General features: G+C 44.0%; 1 protein-coding gene across 1 annotated transcript in view; it reads left to right on the top strand.

Annotated features, from left to right (window-relative positions):
• kif21b (kinesin family member 21B) overlaps positions 1-12,341 on the top strand; it is a 64,351-nt gene extending 52,010 nt beyond the window's left edge. The window contains exons 30-35 of the mRNA XM_088921402.1: positions 1,665-1,845; positions 2,119-2,283; positions 3,567-3,684; positions 4,112-4,282; positions 9,308-9,507; positions 12,227-12,341. Of these exons, the coding sequence (XP_088777528.1) occupies positions 1,665-1,845; positions 2,119-2,283; positions 3,567-3,684; positions 4,112-4,282; positions 9,308-9,507; positions 12,227-12,275 (884 nt within the window). The 3' untranslated portion in view covers positions 12,276-12,341. The remainder of the gene's footprint in view (positions 1-1,664; positions 1,846-2,118; positions 2,284-3,566; positions 3,685-4,111; positions 4,283-9,307; positions 9,508-12,226) is intronic.
• The last annotated feature ends 3,874 nt before the right edge of the window (positions 12,342-16,215 follow it).

Consider the following 16,215-nt stretch of genomic DNA (forward strand, 5'->3'; position numbering starts at 1 on the left):
AATATGAGAGGAGACCATTTGGCCCATCAAGCCTGTTTGTCTGTTAGTAGAGAACTGATCCAAGAGTCTCATCCAGACCTGTCTTTAGAGAAGCCAGGGTATTGGCTTCTACAACATGGCTGGTTTAAGCCCACAATCTTTTGTAGAAGAAATGCCTCCTGTTCTAAGTAGTTGTTCTGAGAACTTTCACATAGTTTCCACCTGTGTGCACTGCTGAGTCTGAAGAAGTCTGCCGGCTTGACTTTCACAATCCCCAAAGGCACTGTTGATAATTGGAAGAGGACCCTGTGCACTCTTCTCTGTTCAAGACTAAAACGATTCCATTCTGTTCCATGTAGAACATTCACTTACGCTGCAGATCTTATCTGGCTGCTCTTTTCTGGACTGATTCTAGAACAGCAATGTTATTGTTGCAGTATCGTGGCCAATATTTTACCAATATTCTGAAGAAGCTCTTATTAGTAGCGGGAAAAAGGGGAGAACTTCACTGAGAGGAGAAGAAGAGGATGAATAAGTTAAAACGATCCAGAGACACAGCAGAACATCATATTTCCATCCTTTTGACCAAAAACCTTGCAAGCTCTCCCCATCTTAGCTACCTTTTGAGGTGGGTTTTCTTCCCCTTTTGTGGCTCCTGCTATAAATAAGTCTGGAATAAATTGAAGTCAAGTGGAGATGGATATATGAAAGGTGACCTTCTGCCTTCAGTGCTTGATCAAGCAATATACCGCAGTCCTGGTCACCGGGGATGGGGTTGTGACATTTTATTAACTTGGTCTTGAGCAGCGCTGGGTTTGCAGCCTGAACGAGCACTGACTGAATCATTCCCCACAGAGAGAACGTGAAGACTGATTAAAACTGAAAGGTCACTAACAGCTCCTGAAGAGACCTTTTTTCGTTTAGTGTTCTGCTTTTCGGGCCTGTCTGCTGTCAGTTTGGGAGGAGAAAAACAAGACTGCGACCATGGCAATTTCTTTTTTTTAACAATTGTTTCCAATTCCGTTGTTTATATTTACCTACCCGATTTGGAACTGCCAGCTGGCGTGTGTACACAGCTTCGAGCCCCACATCCACACATGCAGAGAGCGAGCCAGTGTAAATGGACGCCTCCAATTTGTCCTTTATTCAGCCACTTGGCACTATAGAATTTCTGAAAGGAAATGGAACCCCTGCTTGAACACATTGACTCACTCCAAGCATCAAGTGAAAGGTACCTCTGTCCTCAGTGGCTACAGTACAGCAGACACAAGAGGAGTGTAAAGACTGCACTGTAAGAATGGAAGTGTCATAATAGCGAGAGCCCTCATGAGCAGCTCTATTCTTATAGTGCAGCAGTTACACTACTCTTTTGGCTTCTTCACTGCAGATCGTTACCTTTCTGTTTACCACTGAACAATGTCTGGGTCAACAGGGAATGGTTCTGTGTGCAGGTATTCAGACAATTTCCCACGGTCAGACATTCCCAGCGAGTCAGTGTTGAGGAATGAGTGACGGCCCTATTGGTTTAGGATGAGGAGGGGAGCTGAATTACAATTCTCTTCTGCGTGTGCCGACAGTACCTCCTGCTGGACACGTCTGTAACGTGCTTCAGCACTGTCGATGGAGCTCAGTAATGACTTCTCTCCAATCTCTTTTTTTTTTTTTTTCCTCCCTGTGCGCTATAGACCGCACGTGTAAGATGTGGAACCTGGTGACAGGGCAGGAGATTGTCACACTGAAGGGTCACCCCAACAACGTGGTGTCAGTAAAATACTGCAGCAGCTCCTGCTTGGTCTTCACCGTCTCTACCTCCTTCATCAAAGTGTGGGACATCCGTGACTCCGCGAAGTGTGTGCGCACCCTCACGTAAGGTTTTGCTCTCGCCTTATTCCCTTGCAGAGATATCCCTCAAGGAGTGACTGCTTAAATTCCAGCATGCTGTACACAGTATTGTTCACTGGGATGAACATGTCCCGTAGTTCAGAGGGAAACTTTGCGGTTGCATGCTGCAAATCAGTAGGCGCACGTGTGTAGCAACCGCAGCCGTCCATTTTCTCCTGAATCTGACCCACGTGCTGCATGGGAGGTTGATGGCATTTTGGCCATGATCCGGCCCTCTTATTTTGCCCCAACCCTCAGGTCCTCCGGTCAGGTTATCTCGGGGGATGCCTGCGCCGCCACCACAACCCGCACCATCACCACAGCGCAAGGGGAGTACCAGATCAACCAGATCTCTCTGAACCCCTCTGGCTCGGTGCTGTACGCCGCCGCTGGCAACACCGTGAGGACCTGGGATCTGAACAGGTGAGGGGGGGCTCCCCGACTGTTACCCACACTCTCCTGTCGCGCCAGTCACACAGGCTCGGCTTCCTCACCGTGCCCCGATGAGACCTGCCAGGCGCTTCGTGCCAAAGCTGATGTCATCGCTGGCCACGTATTACACATTCTTCATGCATTACCGTCAGTAAGAAGAAAACTCCTGAGGTGGTTTACTGATGCTTTTTGATTAGATTAAATTAAAATTCTGTGAGGTGGCTAAGAAAATCAAGTAGACGTGGAAGGCTCAGTTTTTTTTATAATAAATGATTGTTACCAGACCGTTCCTGTGCCTGCCGCTTACTGTAACTTACCTCCTCACCCTGAGGAAGTCGCTGTGCCTCCCTGTGCTTAGTCACTTGGAGGAGACAGGAAACTGGGGCCACAGCAGGTCACTGTGTAGTAACTTAAAGTCCTTTGTAGCTAAAGTCATCTGTTAAGTCACTTATTATGGGGTGGTTGAGATTTTTTTATATATATGTCTGGGTCGTTAATTTGATAATTTAAGGGGAGCGTGTTGGACTCGGTTCTGGGAGGACCTTTTTTTTCCAGCCTGAGCTCCATTACATTCTGGGTCTAATTAATTAACTGCCTTGGTGCAATAATTGTAACTTTGCTCCGAGGTGTTTTTTTAAGTAACCGTACTATTTGTGTAATCAGAGTTTTGAGTAATGATGACTGTTGTTTGTAAAAGACCTTAAGGTACACTCTGTATATATGATTGGGTAATAATTAACTAGCAGCTCTATCACCCTGCAACTCACAGCTGACAGCTCACTGAAGCTCAGCAGGTCTGATCTTGGATGGGAGACCTCCTGGGAAAGCTAAGGTTGCTGCTGGAAGAGGTGTTAGTGGGGCCAGTAGGATATGGTCACCCTGCAGTCCATGTGGGTCCTAATGCCCCAGTATAGTGATGATGACACTATACTGTAAAAGGAAAAAGTGCTATCCTTAAGATGTGACTGAAAACCAGACGAGTGCTATTTAAGAGTAAGAGATTATTATTATTTTTATTAATGGTTTTAATTCACATCTCAGTTTGGAAGAAAACCCAACAGACACAAAGTTTGAAACCCCCGATTTAAAGAGTAAAGACGCCAGGTCCTCGGGAAGTGAAGTCTGTTTGAATTCAGGTCTCTGTGTGAAAGTCCTCTTTTTATTTGAGGGTCCTTCTGTTTCCTCTGTATCGGGGTTTGGAATGACCTGCTGCGTGCCCAGGGTTGTCCTCGCAGTGGGGGCTGGATTAACACACTCTGCGGTCCACGTTTTAGGATGCAGGCCATCGGGAAGCTGACTGGTCACATCGGCTCGGTGATGTGCCTCACTGTGGGTCAGTCCAGTGGCTGTAGGGACCAGGTCATCACTGGCTCCAAGGACCACTACGTCAAGGTACAGCGCTGCCGTCACCCCAGGCCTCAGTCAGAGTGCAGGGCACCTGCTTCTGTGCCGTTTTCTCTGCTTGTTTCTCATCTGTGTGCAAGAGCGTGAAGTTTGTAAATGTTTTGCTAATTGTTATCACTTGGGCTACACTGTAACTCGTCAATTATCTCAGTTTAGATCTTTACATTTTTATATTTACAACTGCAGGTGAACATGCAGTTGTACGTACGGCTGCCCTGTATCTGAAACAAGGCTATTCAGTCATGTATTTAATAACCATGGCTTATTCAACGGTCCTAATTTTTCAGTGATGCCTCTCCTCTTAAATGAGCATCTTCTCATTCACCCTGCCTGATGTCACAGGAAGATGTTCCAGTAAGGTGATGTAAGAAAATGGGTGCTGATATTTGTCAGTGGTGCTTCCTGTGCGCTGCAGGTGTTTGACGTTGCTGAAGGTACGGTGGGAAATGTGGGTCCAGCCCATAACTTTGAGCCGCCGCACTATGATGGCATCGAATGTCTGGCCATCAACGGGGACATCCTGTTCAGTGGCTCCAGAGACAACGGCATCAAGAAGTGGGACCTCGAGCAGCAGGAGCTCATCCAGGTATAGTGGATGTACCGATCACTGACTGCGCGGTCAGCCATGTCCACACAGTGCCCCGCCTTTGTGCTTTTTCTTATGCCTGTTCCTCCCTTGTTGCTTCCCGCTGTCCTGGAAGTGTCAAAAAGACTTCATTTGCAGCAGGGTTATGTGCTGCAAACACTGTAGTGAAATAACATTACTTAACTACAGTATATAATGGGAAACAGTGTACAGTACAGCACAGTACAGAACTCGCAGAATTTCATTGCCTCACAGGACCAATCTGCCTATAGCTTTTACTGAGCTGATGTAATTGCTGTGTCTATATCTATATATGTCTAGGTATGATATGGATTGTATCTATTTCTCCCACAGCACTGAGCTAATGGGACTGCAGCGCCTATAGTTCCTACTGAGCTGACAGAACTGCGGTGCCTATAGCTCCCACTGAGCCCCCACAGTACAGCACCGAGCTAATGGTACCACAGTGCCTATGCTGTAGCTCTCACTGAGCTGATAGGACTGCAGTCTCTATACAGCAGCTTTTATATCACAGCTCTGATTTCACTGTATGCTACTGCCTTAACACATTCCAGGTCCAGAGCACAAGGAATGCAAAACTAAACTTAAGAGAAAGCCACAGTACAATATTCTGAAGGATGTTTCTTTTTAGTTTATGTACCTGAATGAACAGGCACATTATATATTTTAATATAAAAACAATAAACAGCTCTCTGCACTGTTTCATTTGCCATGGCGCCTGGGGATATGAAATGACTCAGACAGCTAATTTGATTTTTCGTCTTCTGAGCTGTTTGAAGGAAGAAAAGGATAAATAATAAGCACAGTCTGGTGCTGTCGATAGAGCTTGCACCAGCCCTCAAATGATTTCTGACATTTTGCCATTAATTGCCTTTTTCAGCTAAAATGCAACTGCTGTGCCTTTGTGGATGAGCATTCTGCCGGCAAACACTGGGCTTATAAGAACCCGAGTGTCTGCTTCACACATTGTGATGTTCATCAAGAAGAGAGCAAGCAATCACTCAATGATCACAAGGGGTGTCTGCTAGTCATTCAGAAGACCAGGGGCTGATTTTACAGCGGAAGAAATCAGTTCTGCAGAATTAGTGGAAAAAGTGCCATATGAAAGCTGGAAGGGTCATTCTTTTGCAAATCAGACCGGTGCAAGTTGGGACTTGTTAAGCAGGTTGCAGAGTGAATGCTGTATTGTTCAGAAAAAGAATTTGCTGTGTTGATGATATTTAATAATGAGAAGCAGTTTGATGGACAGACGACATTAATTTCGATTTGTAGTTGATAGCTCATAACTCTGGGTTCTTATCAGTTTAATTCACTCCCCTGAAAATCCAGGCCAATTTCTAACTCGATGCTCATTGAAATTGTACAGTTATTGATGCTGCGGATTGCTTTTTGTATTTTTACAATTCCTCATGTCTAGGTATGATATTTCAGTTAGCTGATTAATATTCTGAGTTAAATTGGGAGACTCTCACAATGGTAGGCATTGTGTGATTGAGTTAAGGAACATAAGACGCACTTCTTCCACTTCCCCGAGGCTAAATCATATCCATCCATCCATTTTTCTAAACATTTTATTCAGGACTGGGTCATGGGGGAGCTGGAGCCGATCCCAGCAAGCAGCAGGCACAAGGCAGGATATACGCTGCGCGGGACGCCAGTCCATCACAGGGCAGACATGCACACACTCACACCAGGGCCAAGTTTTCCTGAAGCCAATTCATTTACATGTATGTCTTTGGACTGTGGAAGGAAACCCACACAAACTTGGGGAGAACATACAAACTCCATGCAGATAGAGCCCAGAAATTGAAGCCCCAGGGCCCCACATTGCTATGAGCCTGAAATCCTAACCACTGTGTCACTGGGCACCCCAAAAAATATTTCTTTTGTAAAGTGGAAAAAACTCTTGAAACATACAGCTCAGTCCCACACTGCATTGCTCCTTGTCACAACCAATCCTGTTGGAAAGATGGAGTTGGACTGGGCTGCGAATGTTTCATATTCTTGTAGATTCTATTTCACACCCAAGCTTTTCAGACCTGGGACATACATAACACCGTTATTTTTTTAAATAGTTTAAATGTTTCAGTATTTCTTTATAGTTAACATTATCATCACATATTAATGTTATTTCAAAATATTTAACTGTGAGCAAAAGCTTAAAAATAACAGTGAAAAAATAATCACCATTAATGGCAACAGGATGATCCTCTTGATGATAACCTGCAGTTCTTTTTCCACCTTTTAAGGTGCTCTGAATTCACGATGATAAGGAGAGTTGAAGTACTGTTACAGTTTCACATCAGACCATAAGTGAGAATGTCAACATTTTATTAGTATCTGTCTCCCATTTGGAGGGGGCAGAGGTAATATGCTGGGAAGAGACTTATTTAACGGCTCTAATATACGGTAGGATTGTCTGAGCTATATTATTGCCCTGTATAGGAGAAAATGCTCCAGATTGCTCACAAGAAGTGGTCACCTTTCACACTTAGGAGGACTGAAGGCTTTCTGAAAAGATTAACTAGACACGGGGGCGTGTATGGCATGACTTCATGACCCATGATCTTATCAACTCAGTGGGTGGCAGAATGCAAATGGGGACATTGAAGTATTTTTTGAGAAGACGAGGTCACTTTAAGGTGTATGTCTATACAGTACATTCGTGTGTAAGCTTTGCATTTCTCTGACAAATGTGAGGCAGAAAATCGGGAAGGAGACTGGGAGGTGGTTTTTGATAGTTAATTTGCTGGTGTCTTGAGCTGATGGATTTCGAGACTTGGCACGTGCTGGGGGCCCCTGCATTAGCTGTGCCCCCTGGGCATTTGAGCTGTGTGAAGGAGCCTGGTATGAATGACATGAGGCCAGCCAGGGCAGTAATCATTCATGCCCATGCACCCAGGGCCAGATTTGTACAGCATAGCCCCTGCTGGGCCTGGTCTGAGCTTGTCCTAAATGGAAAAACACAAAATAATTGGAAACGCACCGGTGCATTAATGCACTGGATACCGATAGTGAGCTCTTTCTTGCACTTACACTGCAGAATAGTCACTCACCTGTACCATCATACTGTACTTAAAGGGGAACTGCAGTTCCAATTTCTCAGACCAGTTATTAAATCTCGATAACAAAATAAATTAATTGACGGTATAGAACATTTTAAAAATTTCAAATTAAGCACAAAATCATGAGTTTTCTGAAAGTACTGCAATCATGCAAATTGTGACTTGAAGTGAACCCTTCCTGCTCACTAGTTACTGTAAAAACTAATGTGTTAGAATGTACGAGCGAATAAGTACAGGTTGTGCAGCAGACATTTCACTGCAGAAATGATCCAATGTGATCTGCATGTAGAGTTGACAAGAAGTATTTGTCAGCAAAACCGTCTCAAAGTTGAGAGTAATGTCTCTATTGGATTAAAAGAGATGTCCTCACAAGCCAACTTGTTTACAATATAATAAGGCTGTAACACGTCACCTGAAGATTTGTTGCCTTGTTCTGAATTGCAGAATATGGGGAAACTGTCTGTTTTGTCATGTAAATGTGTGGTTTTACAAGTTACATTTTTCTTTTATTGTGGTTTGAAATTCACTCATCAATGCTGATTCTTTCTAACCCTGAAATTAAAAACTAGAGTTGCACTTCCCCTTTGTTTCTCAGAAGGCGGCTAATAATGAGAAAAGCAAGGGTTTGATGTTTTTTAACCTTGACCTTTTGCACCTGTTGCCTGCCCTTCCACTTACAGTATATTGACTTTGCACTCAAAACTATGGATTTGAACCCCCATCCCAGTGGTTTCACTCCAATTGCCCAAGCAAGAGCAGCTATGCCACATTTATACCTGGTATTCCTGTTGGGAATTGGAGTGCCTTTCTTGCCCTTGAGGAATTAGGTCTGATTGGACACAGTGAGCACTGTTAAAATTTCCACCTCTGAACTCCTGAGTAACCTTTGAAAGAATGAAAGGCTCTTGGAAGAGGAGGAGAGTGATGACTGTGCTGCAGCCTCATTGTGTTCTGAGAGCCCCATTACGTACACAGTAGAGACCTGTTATTTTGTAATGAACTGACAAGCCTGAAAAAGCATTTATGTAGAACGTGACTGGTTACTTCTCCAAGGTGGCAAGTATGTCAGTGCTTCGTAAAGGTCTCTCCTCTTTGTAAAGAGGCATCTCTCACTGCTCCTGTCTCTTGGTGATCTGTGTGTTGCAACACAAAGGAAGTCTGGGAGGATTGTTTTTTTGTGTGGATAAGGCTTACCCCAGGGAATACTGAGGCTGGTAACCTTTCAATTTTAGTATACCTCTGCAATGTGCAAAGTAACAGAGCTCATTTGGCACACCTTGCTTGTTTGCCTGCCAGTAGCTTATTGATTTGAGAAGCTCATCTGGCTGTTTCTTGCAAGAGTCGTAGGGATCACTGCTTAAAAGCATGACTAGCAGTATCTTCCAGACACCCACCATGTCTCCCAATGTCTCCTTTTCATTTCTGAACGCAGACCCTTGTAGTTTCACTAGCATACTGTATATGCAGTAGTTCCCTCTTTACGAAGAGATCCAGAAGAAGGATTTTTAATTACTTGTACATCTCCTTATAGTCTCCTTCAAGACCTAAAGAAATTCATTTTCTTTAATTTGCCTGTGTACGGTATTCTTTTAAGGCAAATGCCCTTTTTTGTAATATGGTGACCCTGAATTGAACATAATGCTACAGATGAGGTTGTTCTAATGCATGGTATGCTTTTAACATAACATTCCTTGGCTTGATTCCCTAATTGAAAATCTTCTCAAAGACTGTAGTCCAATGGCTTTCATATTTAATGGGTTGACTTGTATAATTCAAATGATTACTTCATTAAAGGGCTTAGATGGGATGCATACTGGAAGACCTGAAGCACTGAAGCTGAGGATTTATTTTTCTTTCCCCTAATGGGAGTTTTGCAGAATAATGTCAGTGCCCTGGTTTTGAGCTAATGTGCTGTTGATTGTTGTCTTCCTTTTCCCAGCAAATCCCCAATGCCCACAAAGACTGGGTATGTGCCCTGGCCTATGTGCCTGGGAAGCCCATGCTGCTCAGTGGCTGCAGAGGAGGCATGCTCAAGGTCTGGAATGTGGACAACTTCACCCCCATCGGAGAGATCAAAGGTCACGACAGCCCCATCAACGCCATCTGCACCAACTCCAAACAGATCTTCACTGCATCCAGGTACTATGCGTGTGGGAGAGAGGGAGACAAACAAGCATGCATGGGTGGTATAGCGTATAGGAAAACACAATCGGGAAGAGGGAGATAGAGGGGGTAGGGAGAGAGAGTGAGTTGCTGAGAAACAGGAGAGAAAAGATTGAGAAAAAAGGTGGGATACATGGACTGAATGACATGGCTGTAGAGTGGCCCCAGATTAAAGATCATAACTGAGTGTCAGTACTGAAACCGATCAAGAAAGAAACAGGGAGGACAGCAGGGACACAGATAATAGCCCTAGCTAATGAGAAGGGGAATTTTACATGCAGAGATTTAATGGGTTAGACACTCTGCCACCTAAAAAGAGCACTGAAGTCAGAGCCAGATTTGCTCCTTTGGGATGGGCTGGAAGAGCAACGTACTGCACAAAGCTAATTGATGCAGGCAGGTTTCTGGCTACAGGGTTTGAGGTGGAACATGGCGACATTACTGCAGCTCAGTGAATCCCAATGAAGCTCATAAGAACTGTCGCTCTCTGTACATCACAAAGACTTGCTCTGGACTCCATTGTTGTACAAAATCCGTGGGAGGAGGAAACGGGTAGATAGTTGAACATTAATCGAAGTCAATCCCTCTGATTCTTCAAGCTAGAATTCTCCAGTTGCACTGAGACTTTGGTTCGGTAGAAAACCGACAGTGTAGGAAATACTTTTTTAAGAATTTAGCTCCTGGATTGTGTTCAAATGTTTAAACTCTCTGTATATCAGACAGGGGACAAGTAATACTGTGAAATAGATAACACAGGTGTCTCACCCAGAGAAAATTCCTTTATCAGTATGGATGTATAGGTTACAAGGTTCTTCTGAAGTTGTCCTGTCTGAAAACATGCATTTTGAAAACTGCACTGCAGTACAATCAAATTTATTACACTTACAAATGGCACCCCAGGGACGTGTTTTTTTGAAAATTTGCACTAGAGGGCATTGACAACATCTATCCAGGAGATTAGATAAAAAGACTGCAGTATTGCCACTGCATGGTCTCATCTCAGAAGCTAGGCAAGGATCTGGGCAGTACTAGGATGGGCGACTCCTCAGGAAAACCAGTTAACTGCTGTAAGTGCAGATGTGGAACCAGTAGGTGACCCTAAATTGGGAGTGGCAAACCAACTCCCCAGTATGGTGATCAGGGGTACTGAGCTACTGAAGGTGCTTTTCTTTTAGATGAGATGCCAAACTGTGGTCCTGAATACTTGGTCATTAACGTTCCCTAATCCCAGTGTCCTGAATAGATTCTGCTCTGGATTGATGCATTGTGTCCTACATATCCCTCCCCCCTTAATTCAACAGATGAAGCAAGTTTTTCTGCACCTGATCTGCGCTTGAGGATCCTTTAACATTAAGAGTACAGAAGTGCAGATTATTTTTTATTAATAACTATTAGAAAGTCACCAGCACACATGCTAGCTTTCAGCACATGGTGCACAGCTGATTGATTCCCTTCTTGGGGTGTTGTGTCGTCTTTCGCTACAGACATTTGAGTGTTTATCGGCACCCATTGTTGCCACAAGTCTGGTGGAGGAGAATGATAAACGGCAGTAGTAGTGTGGCGTTGTCACCTCAGGCTGCCGCGTCTGCGCGCTCGTGCCTTCTTCCGTTTCTGCTGCGGGCTCGCTCCATGTGCGCGTGAGGAGGCCGTTTCGATCCTCTGGGTCTCCACTAACACGTCTGTCTTCTCTTCCCCGCATCCCGCCACCCCCCCTTTCTGTCTCACCTGCTTGGCCGGTGCCGCAGTGACTGCCGGGTGAAGCTGTGGAATTATGTTCCAGGCCTCACGCCCTGCCTGCCTCGCCGCGTCCTGGCCATCAAGGGTCGGGCCACTAGCCTGCCCTGAGCCTCTGCTAACCACCTCCTGCTATTCTACCGCCCTCCTCCGGTACAGTCCGTCTCTTTCTCTCTTTCTCTCTGCTCGTTATTCTCCTTTTACTTTTCCTCTCTCCTCCCTTTCTCCTCTAGCCCCATCTTCCCTAGCAACCCAGCTCAGCCCCAGTTTAAACCAGTGACCGCTGGGTAACACCCAGGTGTTTTTTGGTGAACCTCCTGCATGGTGTGCAACACTGATTTCAGAACTGTTTCGATTATTAGCAGTATAAACTCGCTTACTGGTAAAAGTGTAAGGTCTCCTGGGTTGACAGCTTTAGTATGTGACCCTTGAGCTTAATACTTTTGTGAGTGAAAACAAGGGGTAGTCTGATGGAATAATTGGCAGTGTGAGCGTTATAGTAAATATTCATGTTTTCCCTGGGAGAGTTATTTAGCCACAGAAGTGTAGGAATCAATTAAATTGCAGCCTAGGATTACCTTGTGTGTAATATGGACTATTTGTTTGCAAACTGCCAAATTCCCCTCTGCCCCTGATTAGGTTTGATGTTTTTCTATACAGATTACTAAAAGTAAAAATATAAATTAGCTTTTTGTAATCCTGCATGCCCAAATCCTTTAACTGGAACAGCATCATGAGGTTTGGTATGTGACTTGCAGTAGTTAAATTTTGAATGTGTAACAAAATGACATTGACTTGCAAAGTGTCAAGTCAGTTCTTTGCTGATGCTTGTCGTGAGTCGTGTTGTGGCAGGTTTCCCTTCTGGTGGCTGAAGTGGAGGTGGACGGGGCCCCCTGTGTGTCGTGGTGAGGTGTTTTACTGACAGCTGTCTTTGTCTCTCTCTGTCTCCCCCTGTCTCCAGTGACATGTCGGTGAAGATCTGGCTGGCGAAGAAGGCGAGGGTGAGGTGATGTGGAGATCAGTGGGTCTCTGTGGAAGTTCTTGGGGTCTCATCTTTGGATCTGCAGCTGAGTGGAAAGGGGCAGGTCTCTCCTTGGCCTCCTGCGCTGCTTTGGGGTCGCAGTGCAGCCATCGGTTGGACGTTTCCTGAGCCTGACCAGCAGCCCATTGAATGATTCACAGCTCCATGTGGTCTCACCTGGTGGGCTCAGCTCTGGAATCAAAGGCCCCACTTCTGTCTTCATCACAAGGAAATGTGGAGAGGGAGGAGCAGTGGGATAGCGTCTGTGTAATGTCTTATCTCTTCATCTGACCGATCATCTCTTACTGAAACTGTTACTGTGGAGGAAAATTGCCTTTGCACTATTGCGTTGCAGCAAACACCTTACAGCGGCACTAGGTCAGAGCACAATGTTTCTGGAAATGAAACCGGGCAAACGGAGAAATTAAGGGGTTGGCTAAGGCAGTTTTTTTTACGCTTTTCTAATCCACAAGTGCCATCCTATTTTGACTCCTCTCGGGCAATAGAATGATGACACTGAAGAACTCGGTGGTCACCTTCATGCTATAAGGAGTAAATCCCAGAAGACTTCATCTGTAATGTCTAAGTAATGACCCGTGTCCTCTACAAGCCCCGTTAATAACTGGAAGTGCCTTTCCCTATTTTGACAAGGGTATTGATGTAACACCTCCAGCCACAGCTGTTGCACTACTGCTGCTCTTTATTCTTTTGTTTTTGGAAGGGACAACCTCCCCTTTCCAGATTCTCACCATAGCAAGGCTTCTGGCCAGGGAAAGGCACATCTCAAACAGCTCGTCATGCTCCCAGCCCTGCCACTGACAGGCAGTCCCTTCCTTTTCCTCCCTGACTGGAATTTTCTAGGGGTTTTTGAAGACCCTGACTGGGCAGCCTAAACTTGAGGCAAGGTTGGTCTTTTTTTTTTTTATCCCCTCTCCCGATCTGGGTTCACCCGTGTATTTTTGGACTTTGGATCTGTATTTGAAAGTCTCAATCCAGTTTTGGTACTGAAGCTGTGAAGGCCGGAGTCATGCCGTTGAATATTGAATGATCTCTCATTCACCCAGGGTTGGGACAGAGGAAAACAGATTTCACCTACCTTTAATATCATCTTCTGACTGCTTTTGAGACATTGTAATGCACTAATGGAGCCAAGAAAGTCGGTGTGCTTCACGTGTGTTCTTTGGGATAAAAAGCACAAAAGCGCACAAAACAAAATTACCCTCCTTCCTGCTGATCAACTTTTTTTTCTGCACATTTTTTTTTCTTTCTTGTCAAATTCATTTGTTAGCTACCTCAAGCGGAGAAAAAAGCCTAAGGTACTCCTAATACTTGACAGTTTAGTTAGTTGTTATACCATGTCTGATTTCAGGCTCTTTCTTGTCTCAGTCAGGATTATGGACATTGAGGCTTTTCTTTATGGTTTTTCTCTCCTGACTAGTCTTGCTACTATAGCTGCTTAATTTCATATTATAACCAAGATGGAATCGGTAACAAAATCAAGCTTGCCCAGCTGAACTAGCTCTGCTTTGCTATGAAGCGTGAGTTGTGCAAAAATGGCCAGTGATCACGTATCGGTTTTGGCTGCTTTTAATGTGCTAGTCGAGGTGAAGCTTTGGACTGTTTTGCTGTTATCTTGTTGCCAGCATTAAAGGTTTGTTTTTCCTGTTTTTCCAGCTTTGCATTTAAGGTCATTGAAGCAAGCCACTCAGGCACAGAACATCCGGGAAGAGTAGGTTCTCTGGTCTAAAGCATCTGGAGGCAGGCATTCAGTGCTTCCTAGTGGGTAAAATTGCGACTATAACCATGCAAGGACCCAATGCTCTTTGTGTTCACTGAAAATGCATAGTTGAGTCATCGGGAGATACAAAACTAAAAACAGTCGGCGATGGACAGTTCAGACTTGGATATAAATAAGAATATAATTGCTGGCATATCCTGCTGCACACAGCTTTTTCTCACAAATGGGACTGGTTCTTCGTAAATCGGGTTCTTTGAAGTTAAATCCCAGGATCAGGTTTTTGATATAGGTTAATGTCCTCGGGCACATATCCTGACTTTGTATCCATATGTGGCCTAGCAAAGGCTACAAGCAAATGTGCCAAAGACATATATTTTGCTTCTTGAAACACACTATTCCAGAGGTACAGTTCAGGAAGTAATGTGGAGAATTAACCCTAGGGAACCTGGGAACTTGGGAAAAACATATGCTTTGTTAAACAGTGTTGCAGGATGTGTGACCAAGGAATTGATTCACAGTCTAGACTGATGTCTATTTTATTCATTTAGAAACCGTTTGATGTACTGTAATACAAGGACATGTACCTCCAGAAGTGCATTTCCAGTATGTTGATGGATGAGGATTTGGATGGCTGAGAGCTGAGTTTTTTTTTCAGGTCCCTCCCAGACTAACTTCCTGGGGATCTGTTGGTTATTCTTGTGCTCAATTTAATGAAACATTTTTATGGCCGATGCAGCTGGGATGTTCTAGTTGTTCCTCAGCAGGTTTGTGCATTTTTGACGTACAACTTGCAGAGTAGACAAAAATGATTCTTTTTCCCATTATCATGGAAAAAAATAAAAATCAACTAAAATAGACATCTTATTTTGTAGGACCTTGTAGAATTTCAAAGGATACTTCAATGTTTTAAAGAGATAAAGAGGTGTTTGTTGTTTCATTGCCTGCTGTGAAGAGAAATTTGCAGTATTGTAGATGAAATTCTTTGGTTCTTTAATTGGATTGTATCTCAGACAAATTGTCAGTAGGTTATTGAGACACTTTTAACAGCTTCTTATTTCAATATTGCACAAATGTTGTTTTTTTTGAGTTGGGGTGTATTTTGGAACTTATTTAGAAAATGTGACTGACCAGGCAAGGCAGAAACAGTTCCTTAGTCATGGCTGATCCTTGGTGTGCCGATCTCTCATAGTTCCAGTGACTGGTTGGGCCAGGGATTGATTAAACAGACTTGTTACCAGGACAATCCGTGCCCCAGCTCTGCCTCTGACTTGGCACACAATCTGAAACGGCGCCGCTTGCTCTCGGTGATGCGCAACATCATCTCGTCTCTCTGCGGGTTACTTTGAATGAAAGAGGCTGCTAAGTAACAGATTGATTTTGAACTAATTCTCATGGAGCTGCGACTCCTGCCTTTTGACTTGTTGTTCAAAGTGACCAGAAATATGTGCGTCACTAGCAAATGCTTTTGTTTTTAACCCAGGAACCTACTTGATCTGGCTTGATAGCCATTTTTTTTCATCCGTTGATGAGGACGGAGTGTATTCAGCACTGCGCAGGTGTGCGATTTTAGGATTTTGGTCTTGATTGATTCCTTAAATCAGACTAAAGAATTGCTACTGGTGCTAAAATGACAGGAGCATCTGCTTTGCCAGATTCAAGGATGGATGGAATTTGCTCTCGGGACTGTCTTAAATGGGAAATCCCACGTCTGTTGCTTGTGCCTGAGATGCTGAGATACACTTTGACAGCAAAGCTTAGACAACTCATTTATCTCACTGTAAGAACTAGTTTAAGACAGTATCCTCCACAGGCAATGGCAGACAGATGCTAGAATGGGTTGAATAAGCGGTCTATAACCTAAATGCCTACTTTTATAGCCGTGCCAATAAAATACCTGTAGGTGCTTTAAAAATACAGCATTTGAAACACTTGAATTTTCTTTTATTTAATTAGAATTCTTACTGTTTTTTAGCCTGTGATCCATTTGTACTGTAGAGGAAGCCAGCCAGAAGCTTTCTGAAAACAGCAAGTTAAATGTAACCTAGCTATAAAATAAATATATGTACATGTACTGTATTACTGTCAAATATGTATGTAATTGTTTATGTACCTGTTGTTTCTGAGCCAGAGGGAAGAGGATGGAGTTTTTCTGAATGACAGCAATGCTACTCACAATAAAGGAGAAGTTAAA

This window comes from Atractosteus spatula, chromosome 7 (assembly GCF_055471065.1).
Source record: "Atractosteus spatula isolate fAtrSpa1 chromosome 7, fAtrSpa1.hap1, whole genome shotgun sequence".
Lineage (NCBI taxonomy): Eukaryota > Metazoa > Chordata > Actinopteri > Semionotiformes > Lepisosteidae > Atractosteus > Atractosteus spatula.